At 45.3% G+C, this 16,894-nt stretch overlaps 1 protein-coding gene across 24 annotated transcripts in view; it reads left to right on the plus strand.

The window, feature by feature from the left end:
• The window catches only part of ADGRL2 (adhesion G protein-coupled receptor L2), a 179,679-nt gene that overhangs the window by 129,201 nt on the left and 33,584 nt on the right, over positions 1 to 16,894 (plus strand). For 17 of the 24 annotated variants that reach the window (XM_088463328.1, XM_088463331.1, XM_088463332.1 and 14 more), the window contains exons 6-11: positions 5,847 to 6,143; positions 7,319 to 7,422; positions 7,548 to 7,733; positions 9,500 to 9,538; positions 15,914 to 16,097; positions 16,663 to 16,785. In XM_088463328.1, coding sequence (XP_088319454.1) covers positions 5,847 to 6,143; positions 7,319 to 7,422; positions 7,548 to 7,733; positions 9,500 to 9,538; positions 15,914 to 16,097; positions 16,663 to 16,785 — 933 coding nt within the window. The remainder of the gene's footprint in view (positions 1 to 5,846; positions 6,144 to 7,318; positions 7,423 to 7,547; positions 7,734 to 9,499; positions 9,539 to 15,913; positions 16,098 to 16,662; positions 16,786 to 16,894) is intronic. The other 7 variants (XM_088463336.1, XM_088463319.1, XM_088463337.1 and 4 more) reach the window with 1 other exon arrangement.

The raw sequence follows: 16,894 nt of genomic DNA on the forward strand, positions 1-16,894 counted from the left end.
TAACTATAGGTGATACTAAAATAATGTGAAAAGGGTGTGAAAACACCCTTTTTCACTTTATTTTAGTAAAAATAATGTTAATAAATAGAGTCCATTATGAGCTGTATTTTCCTGATCACTAAATAGCAGCCTCTAATGTGCGTATTAGGACATTTTAGAATTTGCAGATTTGTACAGTAGAGCTATATATCTGTATAGATGTCTGTGAATGCAGCGATATCAATGAGAGTTTAATGCAATCGCTATATCAGTATATTGGTTGTAAACGTTACAGTGTGGTTTTATGCTTGGACTGTTGAGGTTTGTTACTGTGTTTGTTCCCATTTTCATGTATGTTTAGTCTGGTTACATTGTTGCTTTTAAATGTTCTACAATTACCAAATGGCGGTAAGTTTAAGTAGCCGCTCAAACAATTTCATATTTTATTCTTATATATATATTGTTTTTTTTCTATCTACAATTGTCTCCTCATTTGTGTTGGTTACTCATTATTCCCTCAGAAATGAGGCCGCTGCGAGGTTCCGTTTTACGTTAGATTTAAGCTGCATACACACACAACGATTTTTTTGAGCGATTATCGTTAAACGATATCGTTTAACGATAATCGTTTGAAAAAATCGTTCACTTTCTGAGTCAAACGAACGATTATCGTTCATGCGCGTTCACGTTTGTAGTTCAGTCAGACTTGTCAACTGAACGATTTTCTTTAAGGGAATATGCAAAAATCGTTTGTAGTTAAAAAAAAATTTTCATTACACTTTAAAAAATCTGACAGAAAAGCGTTCATAAAATCGTTTTAGGGGTAAATTTACGAAAGAGAAAGTTTTTAGAAGTGAGTTTTAGAAGAGATGTTGCCCTTAGCAACCAGATTCTAGCTATTATCTTCTAGAAGGTGCTAGTTAAATTTTAAGTAGAATCTGATCGGTTGCTATGGGGAACATCTCTTTTAAAACTCACTTCTAAAAATTCTCACTTTAGTAAATTTACCCCTTAGACCCAAATGATGTCTTGAAAATGCCACCGCAATTAATGGCACTCTTGTAATATTAAGTCGCCCGAGTGAACGCAATCTCACATTACAAACCCCCCCCCCCCCATTAGAATGAAGTCCCTGGGAATGGACGAAGTCGAGGTTGGAAATTCCACAGACTAAATCAAGGAGAAAGTCCTACAGACAGAACCTCCACCAATTAATTTTGTTTTCTCCGTCCTGACCTCATTGCGGCAAAGCTGCGCAGAGACTCACAACCGCCGGCTTCTGGAATCTTCCTCCCTCAGTATTGTCACTACTCATTCAGTAGTGTGTACTGTCCCCTGACCGAGCGACTTGCTGCCTCTCTATTGGTTTTATCTGAAGAAACCATGTCAGTTCATGAAATGTTCCGTCACTAAAGGAAGACATGCATGCACTGCCCGTCTCTGTTTAGGGCTAATCAGGCATGCCGAAATCTCTCAAGCAAAAATCAGTGCTGGGTGGAAAGATGGGCCAGGAATTATTTTCCTGCACGCCATTGTCTAAAACATCTCCATTTTTTTCCTAATATCCTTTCAGTGTGTGTGCATATTTTTATGTGCGCTTACAATGCAAATGGCAAGCAGTATTCATCTGTCACTCGCCTTCATCGGAGATTATAAACGGGTATATTCAGTGAGAATCGGCTCCTTTATGGTGATCCGAATAACGGTCTGTGGGCTTGCAGGGGCTCTTCCCCTCTCAGAAAGAGCCCAGAAGGTTATACGTGGTGTTAGTAAATGGCTCACTAGACGGTTAAACTGTGGCCTAATTAATACAAACATTCTGTGTGAGCAGGTGAAGTGTTGCATTGGGAAGATAATTGGATTTCCAGGGATAATGTGCCATGTGCTATTTGTTTTGGAAAGGTAACCCTAAAATAAGCCAGTGGCAAGTACGGATGGTGTAGTGGTTAGCATTACTGCCTCACAGTACTGAGGTCTTGGGTTCAAGTCCCACCAAGTCACTATCTGCGTGGAGTTTGTATGTTATCCCCGTTTTTTGCATGGCGTTGCTTCCCACACTCCAAAAACATACCTTTAGCTTACTTGGCTTCTGACACCAAAAATTAAGTGTGTATGTGTCTGTCCATATGATAGGGAATTTAAATTGTAAGCTCCACGGGGCATGACCAAATTCTCTCTCTCTCTCTCTCTCTCTCTCTCTCTATAAAATGTATGTTATATATATATATATGTGTTTCGTGACTTGTTTTGGGGGACTTATTATGTTTCTGAAGACGATGTAGATGAGGGAAATTCATTTCAGCTGGAGGTTGGGAGTGTGAATTTGCTACTTGAATATTGCACACATCGCAATTCATTGTGAGGTGTCCTGCACAATTCAGTTGTAAGTCGCCATTCCCGGGAATTAAGGCAATATCGCACGTTAATTCTACAGTGTGCGACCAAGTGGATGGAACAGTGGGAAAATCGGCCTGAATCCCCCAAAAGTGCCCAATAACATAGCAGAACAGTATCAGGGGGCGGTTTGTGGCCGTAAGCAAAGTATTGTATCTTCTTAAAACTTGACAAATGCTTGCTTTTTAAATTTTTTGGTATTTGTGGAAAAATGGCAGGCAACAAGTGTTTTTCAGCAAATTAAAGTCTGTGTGGTATTTTGGGGCACAGGAAAATGTATTAAATGTCCTTTTTCAGTGTTTTAAGACAAGTTTACAAAACGTTGGAAAAAACCTTTTAGCTCAGAGTTCAAAAGCAATTTCACATTAATGCAACACCCCACATACCTGTCCCGCATTATTTACACCCCCATATTCCTGTCCCCATCATTTTCAGCTCCACATACCTGTCCCACATCATTTACACCTCCACATAACTGCCCCCATCATTTTTACCTCAACATACCTGGCCCCCATCATTTAGACCTCCACATACCTATCCTACATCATTTACACCTCTACATACCTGTCCCACATCATTTACACCTCCACATACCTGTCCCACATCATTTACACCTCCACATACCTGTTCCACATCATTTACACCTCCACATGCTGTCCCACATCATTTACACCTCCACGTACTGTCCCACATCATCTACACCTCCCCATACCTGTCCCACATCGTTTACACCTCCACATACCTGTCCCACATCGTTTACACCTCCACATACCTGTCCCACATCATTTACACCTCCACATACCTGTCCCACATCATTTACACCTCCCCATACCTGTCCCACATCATTTACACCTCACCATACCTGTCCCACATCATTTACACCTCACCATACCTGTCCCACATCATTTACACCTCACCATACCTGTCCCACATCATTTACACCTCCACATACCTGTCCCACATCATTTACACCTCCACATACCTGTCCCACATCATTTACACCCACATACCTGTTCCGCATCATTTACACCTCACCATACCTGTCCCACATCATTTACACCTCCACATACCTGTTCCGCATCATTTACCCTATCTTTGAACATTTTAGAATAATTCACTTGAAAACTTTCATGTCCGTATTGGCTGTATTGTGCCTCCAAGTGCCTGAGTTTTCATTGTCAGAGGAGTACCAGAGATTCTGCGCTGTAACCTGCCATGTTTAACTCCTCGCCTTTTCCTATGCTCGGGGGCGTGAGGGAATACATTTGATTTTTGCTCTGAAACTTGTCCGGTATTTTGGAATTAAATTGCAAGATTATGTGGAGATGACTTTGGCTGCAGGTACAAGGTCTCCAAAATAATTGTCCTCATCTTATTAGAACCAAACATTTCACACAATTGTGCTCCTATAAATATTGTAAATGTATTTATTTATATGTTCCCAAGCAATCTAAAACTTTTTTTCCCATTGCGCACGGGCAGCGATGTATTGGTGATGGTGGTCGCAGAGAGGATTTCTTCACAAAGTCAGTGACAGGTAGCGAGCAATTTGGAGGAGGTAATGGGGAGCGTCGGGACCTTTTTCTGGGCGTGCCCTAGTGAGCCTCTGCAAATTCATTCACAGTTGCAGAGGCCCCTGGCGGCTTAGAGAGCCGTTCTGTCTGAGACCGCTTAGGCTTACTCAAAGGTTCGACGTGCGACCGATGTTTCCAATCTCGTGCGTGAGCGGCAGAGTTGAGGCGCCAGAGGTGGGCATTTCAGTGCATGAGACAGCGGCTTAGTCATGGCATGTTTTCGCAGGTTTGCTGTTTACAGCATCGCAGTCGCGACAAGAGTTGCGCCCATCTGTGTATCAGGCCCATTGTGTTACACTCAGATAGAAACGTCAGTGGTTTCCCATTAAGTGCTGCACCAGTATATAGTGGAGAGCGAGCCACGATCTTCACTAGCTGACTGGCTGGAGGGTCTGGAATGCGACACTTGTACTATCGTTTTTTTTATTTTTATAATCTTCTAAATGTCCGATATTAGAACAATGAACATAAGTCTGAACTACTTTGTCTTTTCTCCCCATGGTTTCCAGTATATGTGGTGGGTAGGACCAGTTACATGCAGTGGTGAGTTATTGGCCACAAGTTCTGTACAGCACGGCACATCGGGGGGCTTATTACTGGTAGAGTGAGGATGAGAATGATCATCGCCAGGTAGAGGCGCAGACAGAAGGTGCCCCTTCCGCGTACTCGCTGCGCAGAAGCCATTTGCAGGATAATTCAGCTTATTCCTGGAATAGACGCCTCATAGTGTTTCATTTCTGTACACTATTTTATTGTTGGCGTTTCTCTGTCCAGGGATTAGATCAGCTCACTCGTGACCTCATACACTATTGCCGCAGACACGCCAAACAGCCGTTCTCAGTGCGCCAGGTCCCGCCTGACTCGTCCGAAAATGCTTTTTATTCTGGGTACACACTAGGATGACGGATTGATCAGCAGACCGGTCCACCGTCCGAGCGCCATCTTGTAAGCTGTACACATTTACCAATCGTCTGGGCTGATATCACCACTGGGCAGGCATTTACGATTGCCCATCCAGTTGTGATGTTGCAATGATCCGCTAACACTGACAAGTGTATTGGGCGGTCAGCGGAACGCCCGTGCACCCAGCCAGACGCACTTGTATATCTGTGTGCGACAGAGTCTGAATCCGTGTACGTATAAATGCCACAATGCAGCAGCTATTTTTTTTTCTTTCACGCCAAGGTCCGTTGCTTTTGCGTACGATTCAGTCGCACACACAGATAAAGTGTCTCTTATCAAATGAATCGGTGCAGTCTCATGAAGCGGTTTGTACGTTTGCGACTTACAGTAGACGTTTCAGGCGAAAGAGCGGGACCTGGCTGCTCATTCGCGCCAGGTACCTCGCGCCACCTGTTACAGTATATCGAGGACAAGTCTGTATGGATATATGGAGTCTGTTGTATTTGTGCGGTATTCTGCAGCATTAGCGTCTGGTTAAATAGAACCTATTCTTCTCAGGGTAGTACATAGTGTTACAGCTGAAACGTTAAGTGTTGCATGTTATTGTGTTGTGTATAGCCGAGGAGCCTGATTCTGTAACCTGCGTTACCTGCTATTCATATCTTCCTATGGCAGAGGATAATGTCAGAACTTTGTGTATCATTGTACAGAATATATGGGAGCTGTGTAATGGTCTTTGCTGTCTGTTTCGGTGCTTAAATCTCTGTATTACACAACTATATCCTTCATCTTTTTTTTTTTTTTTTAGTTTTTTACTTTTCTTTTTTTTCTTTTTAGTTTTTTTTTTTTTCTTCATTCTTTAGAGCAAGTTGTGTTCTCTCTGTCTGACACATTTTCCCAGCTACGTATTAAAAACCGAATAAGCTCAAGGCTGTCCTTTAAACAAGACTTTGTGTCTCTCTTTTTAATTACGTTTTCCAATTTTTCTTTCAACAGTGCCTACAACCGTAGTGGCAGAAACACCGCCGGTCGAGCTTCTCAAGACAACCGTATCCACCACCACGACAACTCCACAGAAAGGTCTAATTAGCACAACTTCCGCTGCAGGTACCAAGGAGGGGAGCAGAGGACCCAGGCCCCCGGCCATCCTCTCTACCACCAAGAACCCTCCGCTCACCAGCGTCTTCCCTCTGCCGGAGAAGTTCTGTGAAGCGAAGGACGCCAGGGGGATCAGCTGGCCTCAGACACAGAGGGGGACGGTGGTGGAACGCCCCTGCCCTAAAGGAACGCGAGGTACGTGTTCTGAGTCTTCGCGCTCTATCGACAATTTCCAAAAGATTTTAGGAACCTCTGTGATTTCGGATATAAAGAGAACTTTATTAGGAAGCCAGTAAGTTTATATATTGCATCATCTTGGCACTGGGTGCCGATCTCTCACCCATATACCGATGAGAACCAGCGCGTGTGTCTCACGACAAAAGCGTCGGATTGAATGATTATATTATTATTATTATTATCCTTTATTTATATGGCGCCACAAGGGTTCCGCAGCGCCTTACGAATTATAATGTACCTTTGGCACGCTGACACAGACCCACCCACATTTAAAGATTTACCGGGTGGTATTTTATCGAGATAGATGGTAGCGCCAATTTGCCTATCCCTGACCCAAGAGACATAAATAAGCTCTATGTAAATATAGCAATATATTTATTACAATATATGTATAACAAATGTTAAAATTCAAGTCTTATTAGACAATCGATAACCATCACGATGGGAAGATCACATATTAATCGTAATCTTCATGCAGTACAGTAAAATAAATAAAAATAAGGGTATTTTATCGTATGCAGATGGCAGCTTAATATGATCTCTGTCACCCAGCTGGCTACAAATTTTCCAAAATTGTTTGCAAAGCCAGAATGTTTTATTAATGGCGCCCCAATGTGTGTACATGCGCTGTTCTTCCCAGAAAGTTTTGGCGGCCGGGTGGCATTGAGAAGTAGCCAGGTGGGGGCAGATGAGATTTTTAAAGACTCTTACAGATAATGCACATTGGCTGGCTAAACACACACATAATTGTATCCAGCAATGCCCCCCGAGGGACTGTGCTGGCCGCTGAGTCGACCCGTCTGTACTCTATATATACCCTGTCGGTAATGTTTCCACTGTCCAATCCACACCCTGCCTCTTACAGACGGGGGAGGGAGGTCCGTTACTGAACCTGTTATAGTAACTTAAGCGCAGCGCCACTCGTGTGTTGGCAGTGAGACCCCTGGTGCAGGATAGTGTCAGGTGGCATGTAAGGAATAGCCGGGTGGAGCACGTATGAAATTGATCCTGGGAAGAACACGGACATGTCCTATGCATGTGTGGTTTCTGTCGGTGTAAATGTTTTGTTGGGATCGCCACTTTCAAACTGGTTCGTCTTGTACCTTCAGTTATTTATGGGTATTTTTTCCCAGGGACGGCGTCATATTTGTGTCTGATCTCCTCTGGCACCTGGAACGATAGGGGCCCGGATCTCAGCAACTGTACCTCACATTGGGTCAACCAGCTGGCCCAAAAGGTTTGTTCCATAGCTTCCGGTGTATTTATTTTATTTTATTTCGGTGTCCTTGGACCTTCTGACCGCTTTGCCCGCTGCTGGACCGTTGCGTTAAACAGTTCGATTGACTGCGTTTCATCTTACAGATAAGAAGTGGAGAGAACGCTGCTAATCTCGCCAACGAACTGGCAAAACACACGAAAAACGCGGTGTTTGCCGGAGATGTCAGCTCCTCGGTCCGGCTTATGGAGCAGTTGGTGGACATCTTGGACGCTCAGTTGCAGGAGCTGAAGCCAAGTGAGAAAGACTCTGTTGGGCGCAGTTATAACAAGGTAATTCTTCTTGCTGGTAAGACTCTGTGATACACCTGGATCATCCATTATTTATATTACCTGTCAGTACAGAGGACAAATGGCAATTAGTGATGGTAGTGCATGGTGTTTGTACAGATTAGATAGACTTTACTTTCTAAAAGTGGACTCTTTTCCACATAATGGGTATAATTTTACTGAACACAATGTATCCAGTGATCTAATGTCTCTGCATGGTCCACCCAGCTCCTTCAATGTATTTTATGGAGATGCCTCCTACAAATAGAAGTAGAGATGGAACCATCTGTAGAGATGCGGTGTCCAAATGTTTAAATGTTACATCGCAATTCACATCACCAACCTACTCAGATATAAGTATTAGACTGAGACCTCATCTCCTCTAGCTCAGATCTAGCGCACGGTTCAAGTATTTCTAGGGAGTGAGTCAATTTTACGTAAGTAAGGAACAGTCCTAAAAAGCTTCCTCCTCTCCTTTTATCTCAGTTCAGTAATGGTGCTCTGCAAAGTGTAAACTCATTTCCGCACAGTTCCGTAAAGCTAGCCTCACCATTGCAATCACTCAGAAGCCACCCAACCTCTCCCGTTAGCTGGGGAAGCACCTCTCTCACTCTTCCTAACCACTCCCATTGTCTGGTGAGGCACCATCACTCCACTCAGCCCCTCCCATTGTCTGGTGAGGCACCCTCACTCCACTCAAACTCTCCCACTAGATGGTGTGGGTACCATCACTCCACCCAACCTCTCCCATTGTATGGTGTGGCACCTCCCAGACTCCATCCAACCTCTCCCATTGTATGGTGTGGCACCTCCCAGACTCCGCCCAACCTCTCCCATTGTCTGGTTAGGCATCATCACTCCAACGAATCTATCCCACTAGATGGTGTGGGTACCCTCACTCCACCCAACCTCTCCCATTGTCTGGTGTGGTGCCTCCCAGACTCCACCCAACCTCTCCCATTGTCTGGTGTGGTGCCTCCCAGACTCCGCCCAACCTCTCCCATTGTCTGGTTAGGCATCATCACTCCACCGAATCTATCCCACTAGATGGTGTGGGTACCATCACTCCACCCAACCTCTCCCATTGTCTGGTGTGGTGCCTCCCAGACTCCGCCCAACCTCTCCCATAGTGAGGCACCCTCACTCCGTCCAACCTCGCCCATACTCTGATGAAATGCGATCACTCTGCCCAAACTCTTCCATTGGCTGGTGAAGCATTTAAACTCAGCCCAACCTCTCCAATTGGCTGAAGAAGCTCCTACACTCCGCCCATCCTCTTCCATTGGCGCATGAAGCTTCTTCGCTCTGCCCAGCCTTTCCTATTGACTAGAGAAGTACCTTCACTCCATCTAGGTTCACCTGTGCTAATGGGGGAAAGCGAAACCGTGCCACCAATCAACCTACTGCTCTGTTCCCTAGCTGTGCCTCGTAAATGGGACCCTGGGCCGGCCCATTACTGGACCCAGTGACTGCATTAAGATGCTGGATAGGCTGCAATTTAGTGTAGGCTGCATGCAATGTAGTCCAGTCCATAAATCGGATAAGTCCCTTAATGATATCAGGTGGTCCTAATGAATGCCCTCACTGTGTACATAGGGGTCAGATCCACAAAATGATATTATTGTGATGAAAAAAATGGAGATGTTTAGTTCTTCCAAGGTTATTGCAGCTAAATAATGACTGTAAATCATATGAGTAAAGTCTGAGCCTAGTTTGCATCACTGAACAATCTCATTTTAATCTAATATTCTGGTTTTCTTTCTGCAAAGCTCCAAAAGCGAGAGAAGACTTGCAGGGCTTACCTAAAGGTATTCTTTCCGATTATCCCATTACGTCTGGTGGATCTCTCTCCCTACACGTCATACTTCTTCCCTATCTGTCTGTGATGCTCGGCACCCAACAGGCGCAGACACAGAACCGTTCCAGGCTGAGAGCCGGAGCAACACTGCGTCTTGCTTATACCTAGCACGCTCCTGATTGGCTGAGCTGCATGTATCCGAATCAGATGCCCGCCGTACGTGTGCATGCAGTCAGTGCTAAGGGGGACCCAAGATGGCCGTAACCTGCTGGTCTCTATCTTAATGAGGCAGCCCCCCCCCCGACGCGCTGTTTATGTGCTTGGATTAGTCACATTATTTGCAGTCTGTTTTTCTTTTTTTTTTCGCTTTGGCATTTATCATATTTCTTATAATTTTCCACCTATTTCGCCAGCAGACGCTTATTACCCTGAACTCAGGGCCTGATTCAGGGCCGCTCGTTCGCTCCGAGCGATGTTCGCACATCTGCGCATGCGTATGGGTCGTAATGTGCATGCGCCAACCAGTCAGTGCGTTCGGAAATCGTGTGTTCGCAAAATAGCGAGTGCCTGCTAATTTGAGTGATGGGATGAGGCGTTTGTGGGTGGTAACAGGGGAAGGTGCTTGAAAACGGGGAGTGGAGATCCGAGCGCAGGCGTGCCAAACGGTCAAAACGGGCGTTTTAAGGGTGTACATAATTAACAAAGCAGCGTCATCGACCACGTCACTTGGTTGTTTCTTAGCCTGAACTGTTCGCATGATTGCGGTAGGAAAATCCAACCACAAGCACCGCGAGCAGTTCAGACGCCTTTCGATGTACTCGATTAATCTAATAAATAGCGGAGATGACGTAGGATGCGAACGGCCAGGGGGCGTCTTTACAAAATAGCGAGCGCATATTTCGTTCGCTTGCTCAGACATAGAGGCGTCAACAGACCGCAAAGAGCGAGCGCTCAATTTAAACAGCCGGCCCCTTTTTCTGAACGAGCGAGCGCAAATAGCGTCCGGCTCTGAATCAGGCCCTTACTTTCTTATACCAGTGTCATTTAGAGTTCCTCAGGCCAGCTAGGAAAAATAAGGCCCTCTTCAACTTTGCATGGAAGGCTGATTTCCAGTGTGCCAGTGACATCCTGGCGACAGAGGGCTCATTTAAGTGTGAGATTACAAGGCTCAATCTGTGTTTCTTTGTGACTAATGAAGCTGGCCTCAGCAGACCAATTTCTGTCCCACTTCAGTTAATGGCTGAAGCAATGTCAGACAGAGCGTTGGATTTGTAACAGAGCAAGAAGAATGCATCTGTATCCCTCGGACCGATCTCTCCCAGCGCCTGCTAGGAAGGTTGTGGTGACCGGCTATGCAGAGCGAGGATATTAAGATGAATTAGAGTAATTAATTTTCCTTTCCCGGATTTGGCCCGCCTTTCTCTTCCTCGCTCATTTTACTTACATTGTACGGTTTATATTTTTCTGAGTGATGAATGCAGTTTCCATTACCAACAAATTTTAGTTTTTTAAAGATGTCTGTGCTAGAGAGGCAAAATAATCTGTTTCATTGGAGGGAATTCAACTCTATGCAAAGTACCGACAGACATCACCGTGATTGCGTCCAGCCGCGCACATTGCTGTTTAATGCATTAAACCGTGGGTAGGCAACCTGTGGTATTCCAGCTGCTGTGGAACTACACAACCCAGCATGCCCTGCCAGAGTTTTAGTATGCCCTAACCGCAAAACTCTGGCAGGGAATGCTGGGATGTCTAGTTCTACTTCAGCAAGAATGCCTACCCCTGCAGTACACAATTTTTGTTTCTTTTCCTGCGCGCCTCTGAGGTATCAGTCACGGAGCGCCCTCACCCAACCATTCCGGCTGCTTTCCACGCGCTGAATGGCATCGCCCCCTCTGTATGTGCGATGAGCATCGAAGTTAAAGCAAATTGGCGTTCAGCTGAGCCCTTTTTTCACTGTGTTTTTAATACACAAGACACGCTGATTTATTAATATTCAGGCTGAGGCCCTTTTGCTTCGTATTGTTTGACTTATGTCTGAGTACTAAAATAAATATGTGCATTTAGATTTTAAACCAAAATGCTTTTAATTAGTAAAACAGTGAGATCCCTTAGTCTACAGGTGCATTATTAAAAAGTTATTTGATAATACAGGTTGAGTCTCCCATATCTAAAATGCTTGGGACCAGGGGTATTTTGGATATTGGAATATTCTGTATTTTGGAATAATTGCATACCATAATGAGAACTTGGGAATGGGGCCCAAATCTAAACACAGAATGCTTTTATGTGTTATATAAAGCTTATACACACAGCCTGCAGGTCATTTTATACAATATTTGTAATAATTTTGTGGCTCAAACAAAGTTTGTTTACATGCATGAAATTAATTTGGTGTATATGAAACAATCGGGAAACCGGCTGCCTTAATACCGACAGACGGCTTCCCGACTGTCATATCCCGGCAAGGGTGAAATGCCGGGCGTCTAGATGTAGACGCCTGACATTTTCCCGACGCTGGGAGACAGACGCCCGGCATCCCGATCGAAGGGATACCGGGCGCCGCGAGCGGACAGGTTAGGTTTAGGGCACCCAGGGGGGGACTTAGGGTTAGGTACCCCCCGGGAGAGTTAAGGTTAGCCTAGGGGGAGGGAGGGTTAGGCACCCCCGGGGGGATTTAGGATTAGGCACCCCCCCGGGGGACTTAGGTTTAGGCAGCAGGGAAGGGGGTGTTAGGGTTAGGCACTTAGAGGGGGGATTAGGGTTAGGCACTTGGGGGGGGGGAGGTTAGGGTTAGGCACCCCTAAGGAGGGTTAGGGGGTTAGGTTAGTTTATACTTACCATAGGGACGATCGGGATTTCCAGCGCTGTCGGGCTTCCGCTGTCGGGAACTCTGCTTCTGTCGGCCTGCCAATGCCTGGAATTGAACCGCCGATTCCTTATACACACACCTATAGGTCATTTTATGCTATATTTTTAATAATTGGGTGCCTTAAACAAACAAAGTTTGTGTACATTGAACCATCAAAAAGCAAAGATTTCACTATCTCAGTCATGCTAAAAATATTCCGTATTTCGGAATATTTAGATATGGGAGACTCAACCTGTACTGGCAATGTGTTATACCGTTATCATGGCACATTGACCACAAAGGGGCGCTCTTAAACCCAATAGGGGAAGGCCTTAGGGGCCCATATAAACTTTGCTTGTGGCCGCTATAGGCTGATCCAGACCTCACTGTAGCCACAACGTGCAGGGATGGATGGGTTGTATGCTCGGACGATGACCACATCTGACGGCGTTTGTTACACTGATAGTTTTCCATCTCATCTGCCGTATAATTCAAGGACAGAACGTGGGTAGTTGTTATTATTTAAAAAATAAATTTGGCTAAATCTACCATGTAGGGGCACCTAATCGCATTACTCATAAATGCAAGCTAGATTAGCAGGTATATATGTATTTTCCATCTAAAAATACACATTGAATTACTCTTCAGGAGATAGTTTATGTATGATGGTTAAATCTGTGCATCTATTAAAAGAAAAATACTTCATCAGTTCCTTAAATCGTTGGCTTAATTGGTTTGTTTTGCTGAGTTCAGTTTGTTTCTTTGAATTCTATTTCCGCGTCTATTTATTTTGCATGTCTGGGAGTCTGAGCAGGATTAGACATTGCTAATAAACCTGTCGCCTGCAATCACTATCTCTTCTCCCAGTTATGGGCCCGTCACTGGGCAGGAATGTGTCATACCCAGGTCACTGGCTTGTCCTTTCTGTGGCATAGACCACCAATAAAACTCAGCTCTTGTAAATAGGTTCAGTGTTCCTCAGCAGGTCACTTAGACACTTCTGCACATAAAATTAAATGACTGGAGTTTTACGTTGCAACCTCAGCGTGTTTTACGTTGCAACCTCAGCGTGTTTTACGTTGCAACCTCAGCGTGTTTTACGTTGCAACCTCAGCGTGTTTTACGTTGCAACCTCAGCGTGTTTTACGCTTAGTCAGCTGTCTTTTTCCTGTTTCTGATGTTTTTCGGTTTCTGATAGAAGCGGCAGAGAAATATATATAATTTGGGGTTCTAAAGGTCAGTGGTATTTAGTTTTTAGAAACGGAATGAGATTCTTATATACAGTTATATGCATAATTGAGACCACTACAGATATACCTGTAACAGGAGCTATAGGCTAGATACAACTTATTTCTCTACTTCAGAGATGTCTAATATAGGAAGTTATCTTGATAAAGGATGTCTCTGCTGGTTGCCTCTCTGATTGGGCATCTCAGATAGTTGACTCTCTGGGCAGGGTATCTAATATAGTTGCCATTGTGATTGGGCAGGATATCTCAGATATTGTGGGCGGGATGCCATGGTGCGTTGTCTCTCTGTGTGGGCGGAATGCCATGGTGCGTTGTCTCTGTGTATGGGCAGGATATCTCACATAGTTGCCTGTCTTGGCGGGGTATTTTACATAGTTGCCTCTTTGAGCAGGGTATCATAGATAGTTGCCTCTCTGGGCAGGGTATCATAGATAGTTGCCTCTCTGGGCAGGGTATCATAGATAGTTGCCTCTCTGGGCAGGGTATCATAGATAGTTTCCTCTCTGGGCAGGGTATCATAGATGGTTGCCTCTCTGGGCAGGATATCATAGATGGTTGCCTCTATGGGCAGGGTGTCATAGATGGTTGCCTCTCTGGGCAGGGTATCATAGATAGTTGCCTCTCTGTGCAGGGTATCATAGATGGTTGCCTCTCTGGGCAGGGTATCATAGATGGTTGCCTCTCTGGGCAGGGTATCATAGATGGTTGCCTCTCTGGGCAGGGTATCATAGATGGTTGCCTCTCTGGGCAGGGTATCATAGATGGTTGCCTCTCTGGGCAGGGTATCATAGATGATTGCCTCTCTTGGCAGGGTATCATAGATGGTTGCCTCTCTGGGAAGGGTTACTCAGATAGTTGCTTCTGTGTATGGGTAGGATATCTCACATAATTGCCTCTCTGGGCAGGGTATCATAGATAGTTGCCTCTCTAAGTGGGGTATATCAGCCTCTCTTTTTGGACGGGGTATCTGCCTGTCTTTTTGGATGTGATTCCTCTGCAAATTGCCTCTCTTTCGCTCATTGCCTCTCTGTTTAGGCGGGACATCGTGGCGTGTTACCCCTCTGATTGGGCAGTATGCCTTGGTGTTATGCCCCTCTTCCAGGGCATGTTGTCTTGCTTTTGTTGCCTCTATGTTTGGGGGGTGCCTACTAGCCTGCCTGTATGTGGGTGGGGTGTGTTGCCTCTCTGTGTGGATGGGATGTCTTGGCACGGTGCCTCCCTTTGAGTGAGACATCTTGGCGTGTTGCTTCTGTGTGGGGGAATTTGCTGTAGTAGTTGTGTGGACTGGATGCCATGGTGCGTTGCCTCTCTGTGTGGGCGGAATGCCATGGTGCATTGCCTCTCTGTGTGGGCGAGATGCCATGGTGTGTTGCCTCTCTGTGTGGGCGGGATGCCATGGTGCGTTGCCTCTCTGTGTGGGCGGGATGCCATGGTGCGTTGCCTCTCTGTGTGGGCGAGATGCCAAGGTGCGTTGCCTCTCTGTGTGGGCAGGATGCCATGGTGCGTTGCCTGTCTGTGGGCGAGATGCCATGGTGCGTTGCCTCTCTGTGTGGGCGGGATGTCTTGGCACGGTGCCTCTCTTTGAGTGAGACATCTTGGCGTGTTGCTTCTGTGTGGGGGAAATTGCTGTAGTAGTTGCCTCTCTGTGTGGGTGGGATACCTTGGCGCACTGCCTCTGTGTGCGGGATGCCTCAGTGTGTTGCCTCTGTGTGGGCGGGATGCCTCAGTGCGTTTCTTATCTGTGAGGGCGGGATGACGCAGCGCATTGCCCCTGGGTGGGACGTTTCAGCGCGTTGCCTCTCTGTAAGTGGGTGGGATGTCTCAATTTGAAATATCCTTGTAAATAGATCTGCTCTTATAAGCCGTCCAGTCTGTGTATCTTACATGCTGCCAACTTGCTCGGACTAAATTTACTTGAAATGCACATTTCAGTCTTTTGTTAGGAACTAGATCGATGCCCCGAGTGCACCAAGACCAATAAATATAAACCTTTTCTTTTGGCTTTTATTGTACATTTGATTTTTTGTTTTGTTCATATATTTTATAGCTTTTGACAAGATTTTAGTTTCTTTTTTCCCCTTCCATTTGTGCAGTGTTTATTCTGTGCATGTTTCTCCATTATTTCCAGGTGTACGTATATTTTATTGCTGTTTCGGTCCAAATAGTTTATGACGTGTAGTAAAGCGATCTGGCACAACCTGACGTTTTGTGTTTATTGGTTGACCCTTAAAACGACATGGCGTATGTGTAGTAAGACTTAATGGCCACTCCTCTGTTCTCTCAGGCCATTGTTGACACGGTGGACAATCTACTCCGGTTTGACGCTCTGCAGTCTTGGAGGGACATGAACTCATCAGAACAAACTCACGCTGCCACCATGTTACTGGACACTCTTGAAGAAGGGGCTTTTGTACTGGCGGACAACCTCGCAGACCCCACCAGGATCACCATGCCTACAGAAAATATAAGTAAGTAAATTAAAGGGGAAGGCGGGTGTTGTCTGCCCGTCGCTCGTAGAGGAACGCAGCGGTATGTTGTATTTCATCTTCACATAATTACTAAACTTCATTAATTGCTAATTAACGAGGGAGGTTTGCTGTGATTCTTGTGATATTAATTGAATTTTGTTTTAAAAGTTGATTGTACGGGGAAGGCATTCTGTGTAAATAGGTTCCCTGGGCAAAGTGAAGTTTAGCTTTGGGAGTGAGAATTGGAGGTTTTGCAAATTCCCAGGTTGGCTGGTATATTGAGCTGTACTGAGTGTATCTGATACCAAAGGAGCCAAAAAACAGAATATCTTGTAACGTAACTTTAGAATGCTATTAAACAGCGTTCTGCTGTGGGCTGCGGGTTTATATTTCAAATGTGTCTTTCATAAAAGCTTAAGCACAGTTTTCTATTAACAAGAGACTTGAACAGAACTGTTCCACTGTTTCTCCCTGCGCACATGTGGAGACGACTTTATAATGGCTGCATTGTAACAGCGTTCTTGTATCTCCCAATTCGCCTCCCCCCCCCCACCCTGTAAACCAGTTCTGGAAGTGGCTGTGCTCAGTACAGAGGGCCAGGTGCAAGAGTTGAAGTTTCCTCAGGGCAGTAAAGGAGGGAACCTGATCCAGCTTTCCGCTAACACCGTCAAACAGAACAGCAGAAATGGTAAGTCACCGGGCAAGTGTTCTTCGTGTCATTGTTCCACCGCTCAGATCTTTTAGGATTGCTATTGTTTACTAGTAAACGTTGACTTTCTGTTAGCGCTGTGGTAACA

The sequence above is a fragment of the Taudactylus pleione genome, unplaced genomic scaffold, assembly GCF_031769625.1.
Source record: "Taudactylus pleione unplaced genomic scaffold, aTauple2 ptg001343l, whole genome shotgun sequence".
Taxonomy (NCBI): Eukaryota; Metazoa; Chordata; class Amphibia; order Anura; family Myobatrachidae; genus Taudactylus; species Taudactylus pleione.